Raw genomic sequence first — 23,564 nt, 5'->3', positions numbered from 1 at the left:
GTGTGATACCATTACCTACTCAGAGATCTTATGGGTAGTATCTTTCCCTCACATCATATATCCTCATTTCTCTGGCTTTGTCAATGGTAAGTCTCACTCTCATGTCTGGCTCACTTACACCCCAATTAACAAACCCAAACTCCCTATAGTCAATTTTAATGCCCCTTTCAGTCTTTTCATCTCTGTCGTAGTCAAATAGTCTCTGTCTTGCCTTCCTAATCTCAATCAGTTGTCCATCCATATCATCCACGGCTTTCTTGAACCATTGGACAAAATCATCGTACGCCCGATATTTGTAGGCCTGCTTAAGGTTTTCCAGCAATCTTGCTCTCGGCAGATGATTGTACAATGAAGCGATGTCATACTTGCGAAACTCAATACGCTGTTGGAAAGAAAGTTTTCTGGCGAAAGAATCTGCATATTCTTCTAAAAGTAAAAGTGCCTCTGTACTTCGGTCCCACCAATCATCTCTCAAAGATTCTTGGTGGGCTTCGATGTATTGCTCGTTAGTACTCAATCTCGGATCTGCGCTAACCTCACCTGTCCCGTAATAAGGTCTAGTTAGAGCAGTCTTGAGTTTCCACCCTGCTAGACCAAAAAAGCCTTCAAATCTCTTTTCTGATTTGATAAATTCGTTGAGGTTGAAAGCATGTCGATTGATAGCTTCATATTGCTTCTCTAGCTCGAGCAGTGCCTGATGCCGTGCCCACCTGAAAAAATCTATGTTGCTATATGAATTCGTGGCTTCTCTGCGGCAAAAATCGACGCTTTCCTCGATCTGATGAATATGTTTTGCACGGAACACGTTATTTGGACACCCCCAACGTGGAAGTTTTGCGTTAATATCCGGGGGCAAATCAAGGTCAGCTCTAAATTCTGGATTACATTCGAATGCCTGGGCATATGCCAGCAATCTATCATACTGTAGATGGATGGACTCCGTGGAATTCAATGGCAAAGATCCTTTCATTAAAGCCACATGTTCTTCAAGAGAGTTTACCGTCGAGAGAAAACCTTTGCAGTGGTAATCGTCCCATGATCCGTGATAAAACATGTACTCTGGTATTTCGTCCCCTGTCGCTTCCCTAAATTCAACTACAGCGACATTTCGAAGTAACTTCAACGGGTGCCATGTTCTAAGCGCATTATTGGAATCGATTCGTTCGTTTTTGTTTTTTTCCGTCCCAACGAGCAGAAAAGTAATCTCAAGTCCTGGAATCTCGCACACCGCTCGACAGAATTGTAATAGCGCGTACATGCCATAGGTTTCTAAAGCACAGCGGACAAGGACTTTCCATTTCTTGATGCGGCTGATTTGCTGAAAACGAGATTGTCGAAAAGTCCTTTTAAGCACCCGGGAGCTTATTCCCGTGCATGTGGCATGCGTGAAGTGACTGTCCCCTAGTAATCGAGTTACAGGACTGACGACTAAAGTGTCACTGATAGAGTATACGTCCAGATTATCATGCAAGCATACATGATCTGAAGACCAAACTTCACCAAGCTTGGGACGTGCATTTTCCGATTCCAAACAGTCGACTATAAATTCATTGCCCTCGTAGAGCACCTTGGAACCTTCCTCATATAGCTGCTTGCACACGGAGAGAATGGAAGTGTGAAGGAAGTATCGAGGTATCTCTTCTGAAGTAGGTATATCGGTGCCATTAAGTTTGGTGCACAGTGAAGCTCCAGTGCCGAGTGCATGACTCATAAGGAGATTGTTCATAATTTGATCGCGTATTTCTCGAGGAATTTTGAGAAGAGTAGGCTTTGAGCGTTTTGTGGTTGCAGTGGCTGATGATGTTGGCGTAAACTTAGAAGCTATGCCATGCTGGAGAGAGTATGGAATAGCAACGCGGATGTTGCGAAGATCGGGACGTTTCTTAGACGACCGCTGCATTTTGAGACTTTTATAACTAAAAGCTCTTAATCTCTTGAAGTAGTCTGAAATGAAAAGAAGACCTAATGTTTCGAATTATTGGCTTGATGGAAGAGCTCCGATTGCGGAGTGGCAATTGAAAGTATTAAAAAATCTACTTACACAATATCCAATGTTTTCTTCAAGTTGTGATTGTTCCAGATAGAAATTGTTGGAAAGTTGTAATTGTAGACGAGTTATTGCAAGGAATAGTTGTTGTGTAGAATGGGAAAAAGTTTACAGCAGGAGCGTGAAAGCTTAAATACATCGGCAACTGTCAAGTTAAGCGACCTCAGGACGCTAAACTTGGACTAAGTCGTCGAAAAGCCGTATGAAAACCATAGTCCATGTAATACTATGATAGTCATCCATCAATCGTATAAATGTATGCATAAGAAAAACTTTAAAGCAATCGCAGCGAAAGAATATCGCATCTATCATTAGATAAGTCACCGCGAAATGACGTCATCTATTCTCATCCTTCCCCACTATACACTCAAATTAATAATGTGTTTTCAAAATCTTAAATTTTAATATTTTATCAAAAATATTTAAATATTATATTTTCTGATTTTAATTTATGTTAACTTTATCAAATAGAATTCAATTCAATTAAAAATTTGATTAAATGATAGTGAATAATTAATTACATCATTTATATAAATTTCAGACAATTCAAATTCTTATGGATTGAATTAGGAATTTCGAAGCGAAAGTTTGAAAACAGCTTGGAGATATATTGATGAATCCAGAAATGATTAAAGTTGAATTTTCATTTTGATAAATTGATAAGGCACAAAATTTCGCTTTTTTTTGGAAACGAGTTATTCAATCGGGTGTAATGATTTTCGAACTTGGAGCCCCTGAAGGAATTCCACTACTTTTCAAGTCTTATAATAGTCAGAACATACTTTTTCAATCTATTTTTACACGGGCAGTTCAAATGAACGAGCACCCATTGATCCGCCAGACAATTCCCTTTCTACGTCAAGTTTTTCCAGAAAAAGAGCGTTCTTGTAGAAGGGAACATCAAACTGACCTATATGCATAGAGGCTAGTCAATTAATATAGTATTAAACAGCATCAATAAATGGACACCTGTTTGGATAGATATTCGTGGACAAAGACAACTGCTTCCTGCCCCTTGGAAAGACTGTCGTCCATGAATGGATGCAGTTTTTACGATATTGACGTGTGAATATGGTCTACAAGAATAGATAAATAATAACAGCATCCTCGTTAAAATCAATGTGTCGTCTCTGTACCAAAACACAATTCAAGTCTGATGCATGATAAATTAAAGAAGCCTAGGTACACATATAATAAGTAGCTCATATATTAGATCAAGCTAGAGCCTCATGATGACATTAGTGCACTTTTCTTATTCAACATCTGCACTAAATCCATGATTCTAGCACGGTGATAATGAGTAACTTGTGAAATATTCAAAAGGATCTAAGATAGAGGTTATCGCCGCTACCTCATGTATAGTGACGGTGGGCTTTTGGTAGGACAATTGGACAAATTTGATAATGAAACTTAATCATGGGGCTGAATTGATAAAGCGTGTTTTCCAATAAAGTAAGAGATGTAGGAGATGGTCACTTGAGGTGTCAGCAAATTTGTCTTTGAGCACATACGTTCATGAATGATCTCATTCTGGAACTAATTTTTTTATTCAAGTACCTAGGTACAACTATGAAACGGTATTCTATGCCTTGCCAGATGAGCTTCGATCTCCTACTTGGTCCTGGAAAAGTTGAGATACCAATGTCGCCATCAATGAAACCATTTCTTCCATATTCATGTGACCAGACGTAGATTGAATGAAGACACTAGATAGTAGCTAGTTGAGCAGAAGCCGAATCGATACAATAGATGATAGTACTAGATGATAAACTAACGAAAGCTTTGATAGAATCAGCAATATAATGTCTGTTTGGATGAACATATCAATTTTCGCTATCGCCAAACTACCAAGCATCATCATCACGATTATCGCCAACGCATATAGAATCCTCAAGATCTGTGTCACTTGTCTCACCCTTGGAGATCTCGGCTATATGCTCCTGGTCGTGTTCTGAATTTAACTCCGGCTTCGGCCAAACAATTGCCTCCACCATATCAGAATGAGTGTCCAGATCAGAGCCTCTGTCAGAAACATCCCATTTGAAAAGGTCTGTTCGGCACCATCTTATTTTGACATAGTGCTTTTCCATGCGTCTGATTGCGATTTTGTAATAAAACATAAGTTCCTTCCACATCCTTCTTTCGTATGCCCAGGCTATCTTCTTCATTACCATTCTTGACTCACCCGACACATACGTCAACACAAAATAATTGTTTTTTTCTGCTAAAGAAAGCCTTAGTTTCTCTGACTTTCCCCTTACAAATGAGTATTCGTATTCCTCTAGTACTTCCATAGCCCTTGTTACTCTGGTCCAGTAATCTTGTCGATCAACGGCTCTGGAAGGCCCGATTACAAAAACTCCGGTTGGGCCGCTTTCGCTTTGAAGAAACTCCCGAAATTTAATAGAACAAGCACGAACATTCTGGTATTCAGGCTCTAGGACTTGAAGTAACTCTCCCCGGTACTGCTTGAAACAGAGAATCTCCTCGGCGGTTTCAGTGTGTTCAAGAGAAGGACCTCCGATAGCGTCAATTAGTTCTCCGCAATCGAGGAAACTTTGTTCATCTTCTTGGATGACCAGTCCACCACCGACGGCCTCAGGTGGGCGAATCAAAGTATCATGGACTCGGATGCTGCTTCGAAAGCCCACAAACGATCTGTTGATCACCACAATTTCTGCACGATGGAACAACCAGAAATACTCTCTCAATCTTTCCCCCATAAGATATACACATTCAATAACAGGAGTGGCTCCACTAGTAATCTTGACGTACTCACTGATGAGCTCCAGCGAAGGTAAGTCAGGTACACTCAAGTCTGCAGGCCGTAGCTTTCTTCCGTGATCTCGGTGATAACAGTAGTCCGGAATCATAGGGAGTTCAGAACATTTGATAACAAGTCTCTTGATATTTCGTATCATCTTTAATGGCAATAGATTGTTGACCAAGCCTTTCTCCATAAAAAATGATCCTGCTTCTGTTTGGATTTGACTTGAATGGAAGGTCAAAGGCAGAATTGAGATGCTAAAGGAGATATTCGGGTACGGACATACTGACATACAGAATTCAGCAAAAGCATTTGAGCTGAGAGGATCGTACCAGCAATCCATTTTGAAAGAGTTCAAGAGGACGTTCCAAATCTTTACCTTTTCAATGTTTGGGGTATTGCGAAACAATGGCTTGTCTTGATGCTTTTTGCGCTGACAATTTGTGTACCGGGTCAATGGGCAGAGATTGATGATATAGGGCTCCAGGATTCCATTTTTTTCATCTTCTTCATCTTCCAAACAACGGTCGTCGAAGACACCATCTGTGAAATCCCAATCACCAGGACTATTGCTGCAGTCTATGAAAATAGGGTTTTTGTACAAGATGGAAATGCCTTCCCGGTATGTCTGCTTGCACACATAAAGGATTGCAGTGTCTAGATCGTACTTCTGAGTGCTGCCATAGGTAGTTTCTGACGAGACTGAAGTGGCTTCTCCTAGGACTGGGTTTACCAGGAGGTATGAATAAATCATGTCCCGAACTTCTTGTGGAATGCTGATGAGGGCGCTCTTAAGTTCTTTGATTTCGAGGGGAGACAATGTGTTCCTTGACGTGCGATTCATGATTTGACTCATTGAGGATGTCGATGAAGAGAGAGATGTGTTCATAGTAGTCTCAATCTTTTCGTCTGAATTTGCCGACTTCAAAACTTGTTGTGTAGCCATTGTAATGTTTTCCTTAGACAATGGATGATCCATGACCTATCTCGTCTAGCACTATAGTGTCAGTAAATACTTTGACATAACTGCAGGTACTCTTTCATGTTCAAATTTGAATCTTAAACGAATGCAACTTACATGTGTCAGTGGGAAAGACAGGACTTTGGTTGAGAAAGAACTTCTCGACCCTTAATGAACACCTAAAACCTGTAATGAAGAAATTACGAAGTAAACTTTATCCAGATTTTGTGATTGAAAATTTTCGGGGCGTGATATTTCAAAATATCTTCAGTTTGAAATGGAGTGAAAACATGAAAAAGAGGTTCTTTGAGGTTGGTAAGTTTCAAAAGAAGAGACCAACTTATAACTTTACAAAAGACGTCAGGAACGAGCCTCGGAATAATAGTCAGCCACAATTGAGAGCCGACTGTTACTACTGGATATTGATAATCATAATTTGCTAAAAGATGAAATCATAGTTAATACATTCACTTATAAACCAATTCCATCCCTAAGCCTTTTAAGCCGAAGTCCCGAGTCCGAAAGCCGAAAGTTTTGAGAGTTTCAAGCAGTTCAAGGCAGAGATTTATTAACAGTGGGAGCATTGAAACTAATTTTTGACAATCTTTGTTAGTATTCGGATAGTCTAGACTTCTGTACTTGTTTTCAAGTTTGTGTTGCATCCTTAAATCACACCTTTTTATCTTGGAATATTTCTCTATTCACATAGAAGAGATCTTGACAGCACAATATATTTGAAATAAACTCTACTTTTTGAAACTTAATTGTGCCTTTATCCCACGACAAAGCACACAATTAGCCCTGAATTTTGGTTTCCAACTCAATAGCAAACATCATTCAATTCAGTCAGAAGAATCTTTTGGAAGACTCAGCTTGTGTTGGTGCTTGTTGAAGATTTTTACAACACTGCCAGTATTACACTTGTCATAGTAATCAGCACAAGTATAAGTTTCTTGAAACCAACATTCCAAAATACTACAGTTTCTTGACCACTTATCAAAATGGATAGAATAGAGGCCATTAACCAGGCAGCTTCTACTTCCATCACTATTATACCACCAAGTTTACTCAATATACCTACAGAAATTCGGAGAAATATATTCAAACATCTATTGTTGAATACTGAGTTAGCGGAGGCGTCTTCTATCGACGAAGATCAGAGATATGGAGCTGATTTGAACTACGACTTGAGCCCACAAGTACTCCTCGTCTGCCGCCTTTTCCATGAGGAAGGCAAGGAGATTTTGTATGGTTTGAACCATTTCATTGTGGAGTCACTACCGAACATACACCCTCATGAAGTTAATACAATTCATCCCTTTACCTTATGCAGTCCCTTGACTCGCTGGGACAACCAACCTACCACGCATCTCCCGACCAACTCCACACAAAAGACTTCATTGCACAGAAATCGAGGTATTAGATTGGTACGAAAGTGGAGAATAGTTCTAAGCGCCAGGCTTCATCAGCCTCGAAGTCAAGATGGACTCGTTGAACTGTGCCGTCTACTGTGCGAGCTACAGATACTTTCAGGAGGGACATTATTGAGAGAGTTAGACATATGCATCATTCCCAAAGGTGCTGAATTCAATTACGGCTATTTAGGTAAGACTCATTTCTATATTTCTTTTTTTTCAAGTTGCCGGGTTTTACAATTACTAATACGGTATTGGCTATACAGACGCGGCCGACATGCGCGAAAATCTTCTGCCACTAGAGCTGCTACGAAACATACCTAGAGTGTCAATTCGAACAGCCAGTATCTCTGAGATACCAGACTTTGTATGCAGGGATGACTGGTCGAAAACGCCACTCGTGACAAAGTCAATGCTACCTGCCGCACCCTATCGACACCTCCTCATCGATCTTATCCAAGGAAATTCAGAAGTCGAATTGAGCACTAAAATGTTCACTGCTCTCTTGAAGTACGCGCAAGCGTTTGAAAGGCATTTTGAGTACAGACAAGCGATGTCCTTGAGTTTTGAAGAGGTGGCTTCTTCAATAACCAGGGAGTTCACTGCATTAAGCCATAATCCGTTCCTCAGCCAAGAGTTTCATCCCAAAGCGCTAGCTCATACTGTCGAGGCTGGTCTGCAAAAAGCGAGATATATGACCGAGAAAGAAAGTGGAGATATTACTAAGACCACCAAGTTCAAGGAAGAGCGATCTGTCATCCTGAAGTACCTAGAACGCCAGTTCTGCAGGATAAGTCACGCATCCCAAGAAATAGTCGACTTTGTCAAATTACAAAAGCGAAAGTGGGGCATCTTTGATCCTGCTTGTACCAAAGAATATAACGGTTTTGACATGGTCATCTACACTGAGGCTATGGTCCTAATCGAAAACTATGTCGCATCATTTACTCGAGAGCTCGACGCGTCAACTAAAATGGCGGTGCGCGTCCAATTTGGTCTTTTTGAGCATCGCTACGCGTCTATGTCAAGAGAGTTTGGTCTTAAAAAATGTCTTGTAGCTTATAGTAGGAGCGATCCTATTGCATTCAGAGCGTACTTCCAGGAAGTAGTGGTGGATGCGGATTTTCAGTATTTTACGATACTCACGGCTAGATCCAAGCTGTATGACTGGGACGCTTGTAGCAATGTTCCTGATATTAAGGTCACACAATTAGGTTCGTTAGAAGCTTGGGAGATTAGATGGCACATAGAGGAACCAACAATCACGGCGATAACGGAATCAGAAGCCCAGAAGATGCAAGATGATCTTCGGCGCCAAATTGTTCAAACAAAATTCCTTGCACAACAAGAAGCAGGATACCAAGCTCCCCAGGGTTCGCATACCGTCGATGGTGATGGAACTAATGGCCAAGATGCGAACATAGAGAACAATGCCGGGGAGAATCATCTTGCTGAAATGGAGCTCGACGACCTCGCAAATTGGGAATCTCTGCCATATCACGATGATGACGAATTCTATGAGTTGACTTTCCAATGGGAAGGCAATCAGTCTCGAGCACCTAATGTCAACCCTATCAGTTCTGATAGTGCTTCGGAGAATGATTTCTACGAGAAACTGTTTAGAGATCACCCGGACGATGAGAGCTTCGGTTTGGAATCCGAAGACGAGGACATTCATAAAGAGGACTGTGTCAACAGTGGTGGAGTCGTTTTTCACGTCCTACCTTGGCTTGCTAACTGTGAAAGCTCTCTATCACATGTGTTCCCGTGGATGACACGCTCGCAGCAATGATCACCAACTCTCATCGAGAATGTTTAATCCGACTGGAACTGCTTGAATTCATACTTCTGAAGTCGTATGAAATGAGACATGGCAGTAGCAGTGTTTCAATCCATTGATGCTCAGTTGGTTTAGCTCTTTGCTGTTATTAGTCGATGAATTAGGACTCTCTGTGCTGACGTATGGATACTGCCACAGACTGATTTGTGTTGGATCGAAATTCGGGTTACAGACTTGACGATTAGATAGGCTTCAAGAGAGCTTGTTAATGGTTGGTATTTCTAATATTCGAAAGCTCTTAAGATATTAGGAGGTTAGTTTAGGGTACGGAAAATATGAGAACGCAAGATTATCTCTGCCAGAAATTTTGTCACCTAGATTGAAATAACAACACACTTCAAAGCATTCTGTCTATAAACTTGTTGGTGACAACTGATATACATGCTCGATTAATAAAAACCTCATTGTCACTTTGTAGACCTTCAATTCTTTTAAAATTTTATGTAGTGGTGAGCTTCGATAAACAAGGGCTTGTAAACTTGATACGTTGAAAAATATTTTAGGTTTGCTAGAACCGAGGGCTCACTTATGTAATCACAATTCGGAAAATTCATGTGTCAAATTGGTGGAATAAGCTAGCATTTCATTATTTGATGACTACTAACTAGGTATATAAGAGGAAGCAAACAATGACTAATATGACCAACTTCTTTTTTCTCCATCATCCTTCAGACATTTCAAAGATCCGACAAGGAAAGAAAATGGAAGATAAAAGTTATAACTCCGCCCCTAAATTTGCTATCTTCCACAAGATATGACTGGCACATAAGGAGATACTTATGCTGCAACTAAAGCAGAATAGAGGTAGAAATGCTCAAACGAATTTCCGACCATCATCTGCGGAAAAAAAATAGAAGACGCCTCTAGATAATATCAGCCCCAAAACCATTGTGATATCTAAATAATATTGAAAAAATCAGTGATAGAGCTTTCAATATCACATAAAACAATATTTTAGAGAAACTCAAATATTGTTACTATACGGACTCTTATATGGCTGAGGGAGCTCTAGCTTCCAAAGGTTCCTGACATCCATATCCGGTTCGACTTTATCCCACTCGTTGCTTTCATCCCAGCTCAGTGGCTCCACGTCAATCTCGGCGGTATGACCTGGCCCCTTCAAATCCCATTCGAAGAGCCGCTTTTTCGCGTTGCGGATGGCAAGGTATTGAGTATCCATGTCATTGACAGCACACTCGAAGTTTACCACGAATCCTTTCACGTCTCCACCCCTATAAGCATTTGTAAATTCCCTAATTGCAACCTCTCGGGGAAGCAGTTCGAATCTCTTCTCATATCGACCATTCAATCTGCAAATAGCAAGCTTGGTTGCTGTTGTTAGGTCTCTATTAAAAGATTCCGCATAGCATTTTAACAAAACAAGTCCCTCGCTTTGCACTCCAGGAGACAATCCAAAGGCCGGTGATTGAGCAGGATCGAGCAGACCCCCACTTACTTTTTGGTCTTTGACAAATCTAACCAAATCATTGGCGGCTTGTTGAATCTTTCGATATTGTCTCTCAAGAAATCTTATGGCATTTGACCGAAGAATTCTGAATTCGGAAATATCCTGTACTCCTACTTCCTTGTTCGTTTGCATACGTAAAGCCTTTAGCAAAGCCGATTCTACAGGATGAGTCCCACAAAAAGGATTTTCCGCCAAGTATGGACTGCGATACAGCTGCAGATGGTCGACGGCCATCTGGTTTCGGAACTCATATATTCGTTCAAAAGCCTGGGCGTAATTGAGAAAAGCGTAGTACATTTTGTGGAATAGTTCGACTTCAGAGTCACCTTGGACTAATGCAATCAAGTTGGCTAAGTACATCGTCTCCGGTAATAACACCCTTCCACAGGGTGTGGTTTCACGCCACTCGACTCCTAGGGACCAGCTGTAAAAGTCGTAATTCCGTCGATCTCCTTCAAAGAGAAAGTCGGGCACTTCCTCTGGATCTGCTCCACGAATGACAACTCTTCCAACACATCGAAGAATCTCCAAGGGCGAAAGAACGTCCTGTAATCTCTCAGCCGTTACCCTATTGACTTCAGCACTCTCTCTGGGGCCTCCTTCCAATAAGCTTGGATGCTCCAGAATATCCCAAGGCCCAATCGCAATTTCCATGGACTTTATTCCATTTTGGCAAATAGAGCGACAAAGATTTGCAACATTATTGCGCGCGCTAGAACGCATGGGAGCTATCAATATTTTCCAATGTTTGATGCGCTTTACACCTGGCACAGTTCTCAAATGATTTGTAGCTAGTTTGTCCGATGGATAAAAGCACTCAGCGCTCGGAATCTCGCAAAACCTGGTCAAGGCACAGCGGTGAAGCAGATGGTCCTGATTTGACAGAACACATTCTATGAAGAATCGATTTTTTTCATAAAGTATCTCCACTCCTATCGCGTGAAATTCCTTGCAGACGCGTAGAATTGAGGGCTGGAGTTCGTACTTGATTTTGGAACCCCATCCTTCATCCCTGTGAACGCACGAGGCTGTGCCTAGCTCTGGATTAAGCAAAAGATATTTCAATATTTCTCCGAGTATTTCAAGTGGCATGCGTCCCAACGTTGAGGTTGATGCTGCTGCAAGTGGTGCCTTTCTCTTGCGGATGACGGCTTGTGGCGCATTTTTTTCTGAGGATTGGCCATTGTCTCGATCGATTCTCTGCGATTGCTTTTGGAGCACCTTTCTGGTACTGCGTTTTTCGATTCGACTCATTGTGAAGGACTAGTCCAGTTGTCAGTCAGGTAAAACGCATTCACGATAAACCTCGCATCTCAAATAATAGTTGAAAACAACTATTCAAGATACCTATAAGATTTGAAAGGAATAGGGCAGCAATACTTACGGAGTCTGATCTCGAAGTTCACTCAGAAGGTGTCGACTGGATTGGAGGCAAGTTAAAGAAGAGATCCGTTGGATGAGTATTTTTTGGTCGCAGAAGACGAAGCGAAGAGTAAGGACTCCCGAGGTCTATTTGAATTGTCCTAAACAATGAAACTACGCTAGTGAGAGTCTTCCGTATCAGATGGCGGCAGAATGGCCCGAAAATTCACTTTACTTCACTTCACTTCACAAAAACACAATTCAAACTAATCCATCTGATATCACGTGATCTTTCTATCACTTGGGGCAATTCACATGATTTTAATATGCGTGTGCGATGAACACAGCCCCTAAAACTCGGAGAAACCAGCTTAGAAGCGACAGGGCGCGTTACATGTGCTTCCTCTTCTATGTGCGAATCTTGATAGCTATTTGTTGTAAAAATTGTTACGCTCCACCGAAAACGCGACGATTAGATTAAAGAGTGGGATTCGGCTCTATAACTTTGTTACTATTACTTGAATTGTGTATATCAAGAACTGATAGTGTTGTGTATCAGCGACATTTGAGATCTTAGTAACATATGTTGAAATTGCTGCGCAAGTGAGAACCTTGAGTTTGACAGAAGCCAGGCTTCTGACAGTGTTTCATGTTAATAGATTCTTACTTTTAGGCTCACTGTAAAGTCACTCACGAAAGAAGATTGTGGTTATTGTGAAACTGATAAATTTTGTTTTAGTGGTCACCTATTCATCTCAAGTGCCGAGTTAAATATAGTCAACAGCGAGGCCAAAAACACTACACAAGCTTTGTCGGTGGACATCAATATTCTATGACATCCCACTTCATTCCTGCTTAGAAAACTCTTGACAAACTTCTCCATCAGCTGACTATCTCACAAGCTTTTCAGGTTCCTCGGAATCTGGCCCGTTCCGTGGAAGGAGCCCTCTACTCCATAGAACCCCATCCGCCGTCGCCACGGTCGCTCTCGTGACCATTTTCGTGTTCCAGAGACTCATTGTGCGCATAAGAGCGGTATTCAATCCACTCTTCATTGACCCTCATGTCTGGCTCATATGTCTCCCAATTGATCATCTCATCAAGAACCATTGGCATAAAAGCTGTTTCGCGGACAGTTGACTGCAAGTCCCACGCATAGAGCTTCTTCCGTGCCTCTCTGATTGCAAGATACTGGGTATCCATATCATTAACAGCCTTTCTGTAATTATTCACAAAGTGATTCCACCATTGCTTTTCATACGCCATCTCACAGTGCCTCAACAACTGTTCTCGTGGAAGAGCATCATATCGGGATTGTAATAGAAGCTTTTGCATACGGATAGCAAGTCTTGTTTTTCGTTCCAGTCTTCGTGCAAAGCTCGACGCATAATCCTCAAGCAAGACCATGGCTTCATTAGCGATAGCCACGCAATGAGAACGACTATATTTTCCGGGCTCAAAGAATCCCTCGGTTTTCTTTTCATTTTTGATAAAATCAACCAAGTCTTTTGAGGCCGCTTCAATAGCCTTGTATTGAGGCTCCAAGTACCGAATTAACGTTGAACGGTGAAGTTTGAATACTTCCGTGTTGTCCTCCTTGGTGGCGATCTTGGCTGCGTGCAATGTGCTCTCCACAGGATGCGCGCTGGATATGAAAGGATTGCTCAACGTATAAACGCCAATGCTCGTCTCAAATATATCAAAGCTACTGCTTTCGACTCCTAATGTGTGGTAGATAGGTTGTTCGGTCATCCGGTCTAGATTTTCCAAATTCAGCTTTCCCATATCCAGCTTGAACTCTTCAATGCGTTCGAAGTTTCGTACGTAAGCAAGAAGATTCTTGTACATCTCTTCGATAATCTCGACATCTGAGTTACCTTCAATCAGAGTTACCAATCTCACTTCATCAACCGGATCGGGCAAGATAGGCGTAAACGCATCCGCGAGCTCCTCCTCGTCATTCAATGAATTTCTAGGAATTTCGTCAAACTCGGCAGCACGGATGGTGATTCGCTGGATATTTCGTAGTCGCTCCAGCGGTTTCAAAGTAAGAGCCAGCTGACTTTGATCTCCATAAATGTCGTTGGACTCCCAGCCACTTTCGACACCTCGGGGAATGATCAAAACTTCGATCGACTGTATATCCGCCATGTAGATATTGCGGCAAATCGATGCAAGACCATTCCATGCATATGACCTGTGCACTGTGGCACTCAGAACAATCTTCCAATGTTGGACGTATTTTGCTGCTGGAATGATGTCGTCATCTACTTCTACAGCTGTGTTGATACGACCAATCTGTTGGTACCTGGTCAAAGCACAGCGAGCGAAAATATCAGTGTCAAAAAAAATAGGGTGATGCGGGACACACTGGACCAGAAATCTGTTGCGTCCGTAGAGAATATCCATCCCCTCATTATATGTCTGTTTATTGACTCTCAGAATTGCCGGGGAAAGTTCGAATACGACACTATTATCTTCGTTTGTCGCAAAGCTTTCACCGAGAAGAGGGTTGTAAAGTAGGCATTCCCAGATTTGCTTCCGGCACTCTATAGGAATCAATTCGAGTAAAGGACAACCGTCGACAGGTACTGCTGGATCACCAATTGCTGTCGGAAGATGAGCCTGAATTAAATTGTGGACCTCCATCAGGTGATCTCCTGTGAACATCTGAGAAAGCTGGATACTCAAAGCTGCCGGGATACCGCACAGTGTTGAAGCAGGTGGGTGAGCCGTGACCTGTGTAGTCACAAAATTGCTGTCCGTTTCAATATCTTGAGAGACTTCAGATTGAAGAGACTCCTGTTGGTCGCTCATCATGGGTTCGCCGGTTGTCTCTTGGTCAGGGATTGTGGTGTTAATGCTGCATTCTGGACTTTCAGTGGCTTCGAAACTCATTTTGGAAACTAGAAATTTCAAGAAATAAGCAGATGTTTAACGTAGGAAGGTGAATGTGTGAATGGTTTCGAGCTGAGGTTGAGATGGTGATCGATTGCCAAGATCACTAGGTCCTTGCTAACCTTGCCACTATACTCGTGGTGGTGAAATAAACGGAATCAGGTTGTATAATCCAAGACTTACTGGTTTAAAAATTGATGAAAATATGACAAATGCTTTAGTGAAAAGATGATCTCTTATTAAGATACAGAGTTTTGTACAGGAAACTAGACGTGGATCTAACAAGGATGTTGATGTGAAAATACGGAGTTTCTGGAAGTCTAAGTAGAAAGTTGTACTGTTTAGTGGAATAACAAAATTATTTCTAATTATGAAGAAAGACAATTGAAGAATTTGGTTATCGGGTTGTAGGATCCAGAGTGCTTATAAGTGCTAGAGATGCTCACAACGAAGTGCTAGTGCTTCGCTTAACAATTAGCGCAAAGCTGATACAGCAAGTCTTCCAAGGTTAGCTACCGTACCAGCTCCTTCACCTCGATTCATTGATGGGGAAGATTGAACTTAGGGTCAGTGAATTGTAAATATTCTGTTTAAATATCTATTATATATAACAATTCCGCCCATTAACAATGTGAATAAAGCCCTTTGAAGCTCCGCAGACACTTTGGGCCATACGCATTCATGCTTAAATTACCATTGCTTGATGGCTATTACAGCTGCAGAATTCATCATGATCCTTTTCAGGATGGAGTTTCGGTTCTAATTAATCTCAAAAATTTGAACCTCGTGGCCTTTGACATACATCTAGAACAATCTTTGATCGGTGAATGCGTCGAGATAGATCGATGTAGATACACTATCAAGGCCGGGCTAAATTCTTTTCATACATTTAATTCAGTGATATCGTATAGAGAGATGACGATATCAAGGGTGTTGGAAGAATAGTTTAGTCAAATGCAGTTTATGAACATGTGTGCGGGTGAGGAATTTCATCTTCGTTACTCTCAGAATCAAATAATTCCTAAGTCCGCAATCATTCATTTTCTCGATTGATATGATAAAAAATATACGAATTATTGCGCACCAACATATGAAGGTGTTTAACCTCTTTGACCGGGCTCCCGGGGCCTGCTCATTCTCTCACGGACTTTGGATCCATCAACTGACTACACGCCGAGACCTTCAAATCCGAATCATTTTCTCCAATTATGTAGTCTGATTGAAAAATCCTCTCTCTTACATTCAGAAAACCTAGTCCTATCTTTTTCCTACAGACCCTTAAGATGTGCATCATATGTTGGTCTCTACTACCAGCAGGAATTCCATAGAGTTTTCGCAGATAAGAAATGCTAGTATTCCTTTGCAAAGAAGGAGACTAATCAGTCTACATATCATCGCAAGTTCGATGAACAAACGAATATGATGGGAAGTACCTATCTCAGGCAAGTGCCACGGCATCATCTCTCAGACGTAGCAAATCCATAGGGTAAAATATCTTAAACCAAGAAATTTTGGTTGTTGACGAATCATATCAAAATGCACTCTTGGTAATTGATTTTATATTCAGAATTTGAGAAACCAATAATAACTTTCTGTTACTTGATATGCTCTAGAGAGTCACAGGGTGTTCATTAGTCCGGACGTCACGATTCTGTCTTCAATTTCACGAAGAATTGGACGGAAGGAAGGAATGATAAGCTGTTGACATCTTTCTCATTGATAATTGAATGGAACCCGTGTGATATAATATGCATCCAGAGACTCTTAAGTACCGACTTGTTATCTCAGAGATCAGCTTCCATTCTAGGAATTATACACCTGTTCCCTTTTCCAGGCCCAGCAACCAGCACAATCAGCACGCTAGTATGGGTTGGACAGGCACACATGGTAGGGAAACCATTTCATCCTGACGCAAATTGTTTGGACTCAGCCTCCAAACAATGAGTCATGATTGCGCGGGACGCTGAGGACAAGGCGAGGGAGGGGTACATAAATAAGAGCTTGTCAAGCATCAAAAAGCAATTAAGATTATCTGTAAGCAGTAGCTGCACAAAATCCACAATTGTCTCAGATTGGAAGACTAATCCTTGATCATTAATATGTATTATAATTAATTTAGTATTATGATGGATTGACAACGAAGAAAAATGGTTGAAATCGCGGAAACGAAATGCCCGGCAGTTGAGTACGTCTAGTAGCCACAGCCTTGTTGCTGTCTGTTGGAGATCAAAACAGAAGGGTCAACCCTCTCCAAGGTCTTATTGCCTATCAATTCCGCAATAGTCCGAGGACCTGAATAGAATTGCGTTCCAAGTCCCGGCTGACCAAACCACTGTAGCATCGGAGAGTCAGCATCTGTTTGGGTTGCAGATCTGTGTAGTGAGGGCTGGAGAAAGGTCGTTTTTTTAAACGGAAAGAAACAAATGAAGTTACTGAGATTTTATATAGGGAATAGTGATGTTCAAGGGCAAAATACACTTACAGGAGCAATAGGCCCAGCATTTAGTATCAGCTTTTGAGTAGTTCGATAGACATGATAGTCGTTTGGGAATCCTGGATCATCAGGTCGATTGTTCAGATTCGAAGGTGGTAGTGATCTTTGGGAATAGGGCGTATCGGCGGAAGATAGAAACATTCCTACGTGTGTTAGTTGACACCAAACCGTTACAAAAGTAGGCGGTACAAGACTAACCAGTCTCTTTTCCAAACCTGTCTAGATAGGTGTCTGGCGGCAGTTCTACAAACCCGCTGATGGGTTTCCCATTTATGTCGACTGAAAAGCCTTGGTCCCCTGGTGTTACATCCCCTGGGTATCTGAAACTCCCGTATGGAGGATTGAGTTGAGGATCCCACCAGATTTTGAGAAATTCTCCGGGTGTTAGTCCACCAAATCTATCATAAGATGATAGCTCGCTGGAGAGAGGAAGATATTTTGGAAGCGTTTTCGGTCCAAGTCTCCAGTCATAGCAGATATATTGAGCGGAGGCCGGCAGCGGACCTGGAGTTGTACCAGTGCAGTTACAGCCATATGATTTATCGGGCTGATCTGGATTTCCAGGCTCATCAAAGTGACGAGCTTTCACTGATGTGGACTGAGCTGGGTTAGCATCATTGGGCAGTCGCTAAGGCGTAGTTGACTCACATAAGGAGAGGCCTTGCTGAGAGCTACGACACCAGCAAGAAAAGCAAGTTGCAGCTTCATGATGTAGGACTTATAATGATGATTACCAACGCTACGGTGGATATATTTGAATCCCAAAGATGGTGGAGAATATGTGATAGAGGAACTGGGTGAAGTGGGTGAGAGGCTGCCATCGCTATTATTTATACTCGAAGAAGTATGCGTCCAATTGTAAGTTTTTTGCTATGTAAACATTGGATGTCAACAATAATTTTGTGGGTTAAATTAAATAATGATTCCTCATGAACCATTGGACAAGGGAGGAATTTGCATGCATAGCATAAGACAACGACTTTCAGCCACGTCCCATTACATAAGATAAATTCTTGGCCCATACTTGGCTTGCATGTAAATACTCACCGATGAAGATTTTCTTGCCGATACCCACTGAATTGGTATTTCAGTGCATTTATTCAGCCCATTTGAGACCTCAAAGGGCTCAAATGGCGGTAGCTGAAATTCGAACTATATGCTTTTTGGGTAAGACAAGAGGGGTTAATACAACAATCTAGGCGTTTTTGAGAAAAAATGTACAGGCACAACACCACGTATGAAAGATTATCGTCAGATGCTCGTATGGGTAGTACTATACCGTCGTGAGATTCTTTGTCGGCAGTATATTGTTCTTACAACATGGGGAGAACATAGACAGCTTATTACCCCGACTTTGAGGTCGGAAATTGTGACTATACAATTTTGAACAAATTCGGCTCAATAGTGATGAATTGAGTCTTTGGGGAAATTCGGCGTGAGAGAGTCAGCTTTCCGAGTTCAAAATTATATTGCTTCTGTTTTGACAGGATTGGAATGTTGTGGAGATTTCTCACTTGAACACGTGATTTTCTATCTCGTGACTCGGGTTTGACTTTGGGGTGTGGGGCACGCTAATGGCACCATGAACGACCTCACATCCAATCCAAATAATCTAGAAACATCATTACAGACGTTAATTGATCCTCTCCTGCCTTGATCTTCTCCATATATATCAATCCCAATAACAACATGATTGCGAGCTTTGAATTTGTTAGGGAACCTCCTCTGAAAGCCCGACAAAATACGGATGTCCGCCATCCTCTGATATGATCTCCGAGAGCCGTTTTCGGCAAGCATATAACGGCTCAATACCTAGGTAGCGTAGCTATCAGTGAAAGTCCATCAGTGGTTGCATAGACTGACAGGACATTTCCTAAATTTTTCGAAATTTTCAGCAAATATATTCTTCAATTATTTGATATCAGAATTTACATTCTGATTGTTCAATTTTTGATGAATAATTGTAACAGCTCCTCATATATATCATTTAAAATATCAAAAGATATTCACAAGTCCATTTCTGTAGTTTCCCAGCGGTACACCCACTGTTCGTTTTTCAAAGCTGACTATCTCCAAACAGAACTACAGTTGTGCTCCAAGATTACTTTGAGTTTGAGTTGAGATTATAAGACTACAAACCCCTCTCTTGTCGTTTGCAATGCTAGCTTGTCAGTTTACTTCCACGAATGTATTTTAGCAATCAGAGAAAAACACAAACCCAATGCGACCTATCCGTCAGATATGGTTTCATCTTTGATCCTTCGGCGACGGAGGCACAACCGTGATTTCATTCCGTTTGTTAATATCGCAAAATTGAACATGCAGCATGATGTTCAGCTTGTCACTTCGCAATAACAACCACAACGCCAACACTCTAGCTATCACAACAAGAGATCACGCACTTAACGGGATCGATAGGGAAGGGAAATACCATCCAATAGGAGAAAGAACTCATCATCACCACCGACAAGCGTCATTGTTACAGAAATTGATGTTAGGGTCAGACGGAATAAATCGACCTCAAATGAATCGGATGAAGCATTGCGGACTATAGATTGTTTATTTGGTGATACTCAGGAAATAGCATCGATTAAAATAGCAAATATCTTCAAAACTTTGTGTCTTTTGCATTTAATAGATTTTCGATTGAATAATCTAAAGCTCATTCCAAAACAGAAACCACTGTGGAGGCACACAAGCCATCCAATACATGTGATCGGCTTTATTATCTATGGTGACTAGTACTCTCCATACGAATTAGAAGCAAATGCTCTAATTTCTTTTTAGCTTATAGAATAAGCTTAAAATGATTTGCATTACATATTTGGATTTTTTCAATAAATTCTATTTACAAATAAGAAAATCAAAAATGTCATTTTTGAGGTTCTTGACATAAAAAGGTAACCCAAAACAGGGGCAGCCAGAAAATAGGATAGGCAACTTACCTACTAGTTGAGCGTCTGAAGCCGAACCTCAAGAAACGAGGGAGAGGTACTGGCACACTAAGAGGCCCAATCACCAAACTTCAAAGAATGGGATGGATTCTCCCAGCAACAGAACGACCGAGGCTTTTTCGGCCACACTACTCCCCAGAGTATCGCACCGATCCAACCAATGGTATTGCGAAAGAAGATGTAGCAAAAGCCTTTAAGAGCTGATGGAATCAACTTCTATCCGATAATTACACAGTCTTCTCGAATAGCTCTGAACAATACTTTGAGCATAATTATTATGTGGGATACAGCTATGCGACCTACCAAGGTAAGCAGAAAATTGAGAGCGGATACAAGCAAATTGGCAGTCGCTCTCACGCGTTCGATGCGGAGGCGATCGGCGCATGGCACGGGCTGGGGTATCTTCTGAACATCATCGAGCGATTTTTCAAAGGCTATATCTAGATATGCATTAATAGCACCTCAGTTATCTGGGGTATGCATAGTAAATCCCCCGACTCCTCTTGATGGGCCTACCACAAGTGTCATCAAGCGATGTGTTACTACAATATCGGGGTTAAATTGTCCCCTGGGTACCCCAAGATTGGGGGTAACAAAGCGGTAGACCGCTTAGCTAACCTAGGAATATCGAGATCGATGTATATAGGTCCTTCAACGCTAGGTTTCGACACGCAGAGACCACATGGTAGGCCACTGCGAGCAGCGTGATCTCCCCAGGCTACAAGATGTGGCGACCAGAGTACAAAACGATAGATCCGCCAACCCTCAAACTCCCGCGCGGGACGCTCCACAAGCTCTTGGCAATGCGAACCGGCCACGGTGATTTCGCAGTATCCCATCTTCTTTTTGACCACGGAAACAGTCACAATGAGTGCTCGTGCGGCAGTAACAAATCACTGCAAGACACGCATATTGCCAGTATATTCAAAGGTCGGACACAAGCAATATCCATACATCTGCAGGTTATGTCATCCATGTGTGACCTTCTTTCTTGGTACAATGTTTCCAGACGGTATAAATCTGAGAATGTATCTCAAGAGACTCTGTGAGAATCTTAGATTTAAGTGTAATAAGAAATGCTTGGCTGTGCACTGTAGATATATGGGATCTAAAGAACATCGCTACCTCATAAACAAATCAATGATACCGGAGAATATCATTGTGAATGGTGTAGTTACAGTATCCATAACAGATTGGGACGACTGTGAGTTCGTCCCCATATTCCCAGGAGTGGCTAGTGAATTGAAGCTTGCGGACAACTGTAATTTAGCGAAAACATGTTCTTAGGCGCGCCGCGGATAGTAGGTATTCTGTATCTAATGTCTTTATAATGTCCTACAACTACAGGCGCTCGTATCACAACACCATTGTTTTCCAAGGCATCCACGAAGTCTTGAATACGATCTTGTAAGGAAGATACAGTAACACCTTTTGAATATTGAGGTTTGCTCCTCACACGATTTTCAGTCTGACTAACGCCGTAAACCTCAATTTGTCTGACCATTTCTGTAGAGCTGTTCTCACAGCAGACTTCGACTCACTCGACGCGTGAGAAGCTATGATAGACTACACGGCAGCATCCGAGTTTGCACTTGCTTTGTCTGGTCTCTGAAATTGCTTCTAAATGCATACCTTTCCCTCGTGAATTGAAAATCCCACGTCCATTATACTCCCTCTAGGGTTCGGATTGTCACATGGTTTTGTTAACTCGATCTCATCGCTTGAAGATAACACTCTACATTCCCCTAACTTCAGCTCCATAGACTTCGTATCTTCTACTTATCCATATCAGTAAGAGATGTAGCCACGAGGCTATCTATGGGGTACACAACCGTGAGATAGTATTCTTCAGCGACAGACAACTTGGAAAAGAAATAGTGCTGACTTACAACAGATTGGAAGGAAAAAGAAATCACAAGCTTCCACATCTTGGTCTGTGTCCACTCTAAGCTACGGACACGGGGAGATAGAACCATATTCTGATCGCAGAGTACATCTATGAATAAAGGATTAGAATCCCGCATCATCTCAACATCTACTACTGGCCCCACAATAGACTTAAAGACGAAGCTACACGAGTGTCCATAGACTTACATACTAAGAAATAGATGAATAATCGCCTACAGTGAGACCAAACACAGCCACACCTTACCATTCACATTCTCTTTCCGTCCGGCTTGGTACTCGAAGCGTGCTGATCTTCTTGTACAGAGAAAACATCGTATGTGCGAGAATTTCCGTTGGATATGGAGCCTAATTTCACTCTGCTGATATAAGAAGATAGATCCCTGAATGCAAAATAATTGGAGTAAGGCAAGGCCAGCCTGTGAAGTGTGTCAGATTCCGCCGAGGCGCTTAAATCTTGCACGGGACTGTCTTCCTGATATCCCAGTACGACCACACCATAGGGCTCTCTGTGGTACTCAAGGTGAGAGTAGGTATCTCTCATCTCCACTTGTGCGCTCGAAATCTCCAGGGGCATTGCCTACACATTAAGAGCGAGCCGCGCACCCTTGCCGCCGAAGATACACTTGTCTTGTCAAGGTCCGGTGATGTATTTTCTGAACATCATTGAGTCGCAGTCTATAATATTCAGCACAAATGCTGTTTTCTTTGTACTTCTATATATACGTGTTCTATTAGGGATGGATGTATGAAGAGTGTACACAGCAGATTTTACTATTACACCTGCCTGCTGGATCTTTTTCTTTTATTTCTTTGTGCATTAAATATAGTTGTAATAAGTATCTGCTTCTTCAGAAACCAGCTATGGATAATGGACAGCTTCGTAAGCCATAACGCCAGGGCATATTCTAGTATAAGGCTGTACGGCTGGAACGAAAAGGAAGCAGAGGGGCTAAAAATTCACTTCGGAAAACCGTTCACTGCGATATCTTACTACAGAAATGATGCATTATCGTCAATCTGACCATGAGTGCAGGAGATTCAGGAATATATTTACTGTCAGCTCCAATAAAGCTTTTTTTGGTGACTTCCATGTAGTAGAAGTCTCCAATGGAAGATTTCCCACATGCCACTTCAGCTGTTCATTCCTTGTCTGTGCAACCACACCTCTGGCTGTCCAACTCATTATTAATCACTCAATTTTTCGAATATAATTTTAAAGATCACCATACATACTGTACATTGTGGTTCGCATTAATAGTAAGGGGTCTCCAGTGGTTCGCATTTCTGATAGAGAATAGTGAAGCAAAGGAATAAAAGACAAGGAGTATGGTCTTAGTCAGTATCGGTGACTGTTCTAGATCATCTGAAACCGTGTTACAAGTAATCATCAGGTTTTTAGAGAATGAGGCTCATCTCTGCTTATATCAGACTTATCCACGGGTAAATATTT

The 23,564-nt window shown here is 41.7% G+C and overlaps 7 protein-coding genes across 7 annotated transcripts; 1 reads left to right on the top strand and 6 right to left on the bottom strand.

Annotated features, from left to right (window-relative positions):
- Positions 1-28: 28 nt before the first annotated feature.
- On the bottom strand, positions 29-1,900 carry EAE98_001613 (uncharacterized protein; the record flags this gene model as incomplete). Its single annotated transcript, XM_038949232.1, has 1 exon — positions 29-1,900. The coding sequence occupies one exon, from the start codon at positions 1,898-1,900 to the stop codon at positions 29-31; it is 1,872 nt and encodes a 623-aa protein (XP_038814217.1).
- Positions 1,901-3,891: 1,991 nt separating this feature from the next.
- Positions 3,892-5,760, bottom strand: EAE98_001612 (uncharacterized protein; the record flags this gene model as incomplete). Its single annotated transcript, XM_038949231.1, has 1 exon — positions 3,892-5,760. The coding sequence occupies one exon, from the start codon at positions 5,758-5,760 to the stop codon at positions 3,892-3,894; it is 1,869 nt and encodes a 622-aa protein (XP_038814216.1).
- Positions 5,761-6,776: 1,016 nt separating this feature from the next.
- Positions 6,777-8,982, top strand: EAE98_001611 (uncharacterized protein; the record flags this gene model as incomplete). Its single annotated transcript, XM_038949230.1, has 2 exons — positions 6,777-7,380; positions 7,457-8,982. 2 exons carry the CDS (start codon positions 6,777-6,779, stop codon positions 8,980-8,982), a joined length of 2,130 nt encoding a protein of 709 aa, XP_038814215.1.
- A 1,012-nt stretch (positions 8,983-9,994) lies between these two features.
- On the bottom strand, positions 9,995-11,752 carry EAE98_001610 (uncharacterized protein; the record flags this gene model as incomplete). The annotated part of the gene is made up of 1 exon (XM_038949229.1): positions 9,995-11,752. One exon carries the CDS (start codon positions 11,750-11,752, stop codon positions 9,995-9,997), a length of 1,758 nt encoding a protein of 585 aa, XP_038814214.1.
- A 1,056-nt stretch (positions 11,753-12,808) lies between these two features.
- On the bottom strand, positions 12,809-14,758 carry EAE98_001609 (uncharacterized protein; the record flags this gene model as incomplete). Its single annotated transcript, XM_038949228.1, has 1 exon — positions 12,809-14,758. The coding sequence occupies one exon, from the start codon at positions 14,756-14,758 to the stop codon at positions 12,809-12,811; it is 1,950 nt and encodes a 649-aa protein (XP_038814213.1).
- A 2,070-nt stretch (positions 14,759-16,828) lies between these two features.
- EAE98_001608 (uncharacterized protein) lies at positions 16,829-17,960 on the bottom strand (the record flags this gene model as incomplete). Its single annotated transcript, XM_038949227.1, has 4 exons — positions 16,829-17,090; positions 17,241-17,395; positions 17,451-17,850; positions 17,901-17,960. 4 exons carry the CDS (start codon positions 17,958-17,960, stop codon positions 16,950-16,952), a joined length of 756 nt encoding a protein of 251 aa, XP_038814212.1. The 3' UTR covers positions 16,829-16,949.
- A 4,021-nt stretch (positions 17,961-21,981) lies between these two features.
- EAE98_001607 (uncharacterized protein) lies at positions 21,982-22,688 on the bottom strand (the record flags this gene model as incomplete). The annotated part of the gene is made up of 3 exons (XM_038949226.1): positions 21,982-22,068; positions 22,096-22,276; positions 22,366-22,688. 3 exons carry the CDS (start codon positions 22,686-22,688, stop codon positions 21,982-21,984), a joined length of 591 nt encoding a protein of 196 aa, XP_038814211.1.
- Positions 22,689-23,564: the final 876 nt, after the last annotated feature.

The sequence above is a fragment of the Botrytis deweyae genome (genome assembly GCF_014898535.1).
Source record: "Botrytis deweyae strain B1 chromosome Unknown BDEW_003, whole genome shotgun sequence".
NCBI classification, from domain to species: domain Eukaryota; kingdom Fungi; phylum Ascomycota; class Leotiomycetes; order Helotiales; family Sclerotiniaceae; genus Botrytis; species Botrytis deweyae.
This window is presented reverse-complemented; position numbering and strand designations above follow the sequence as displayed.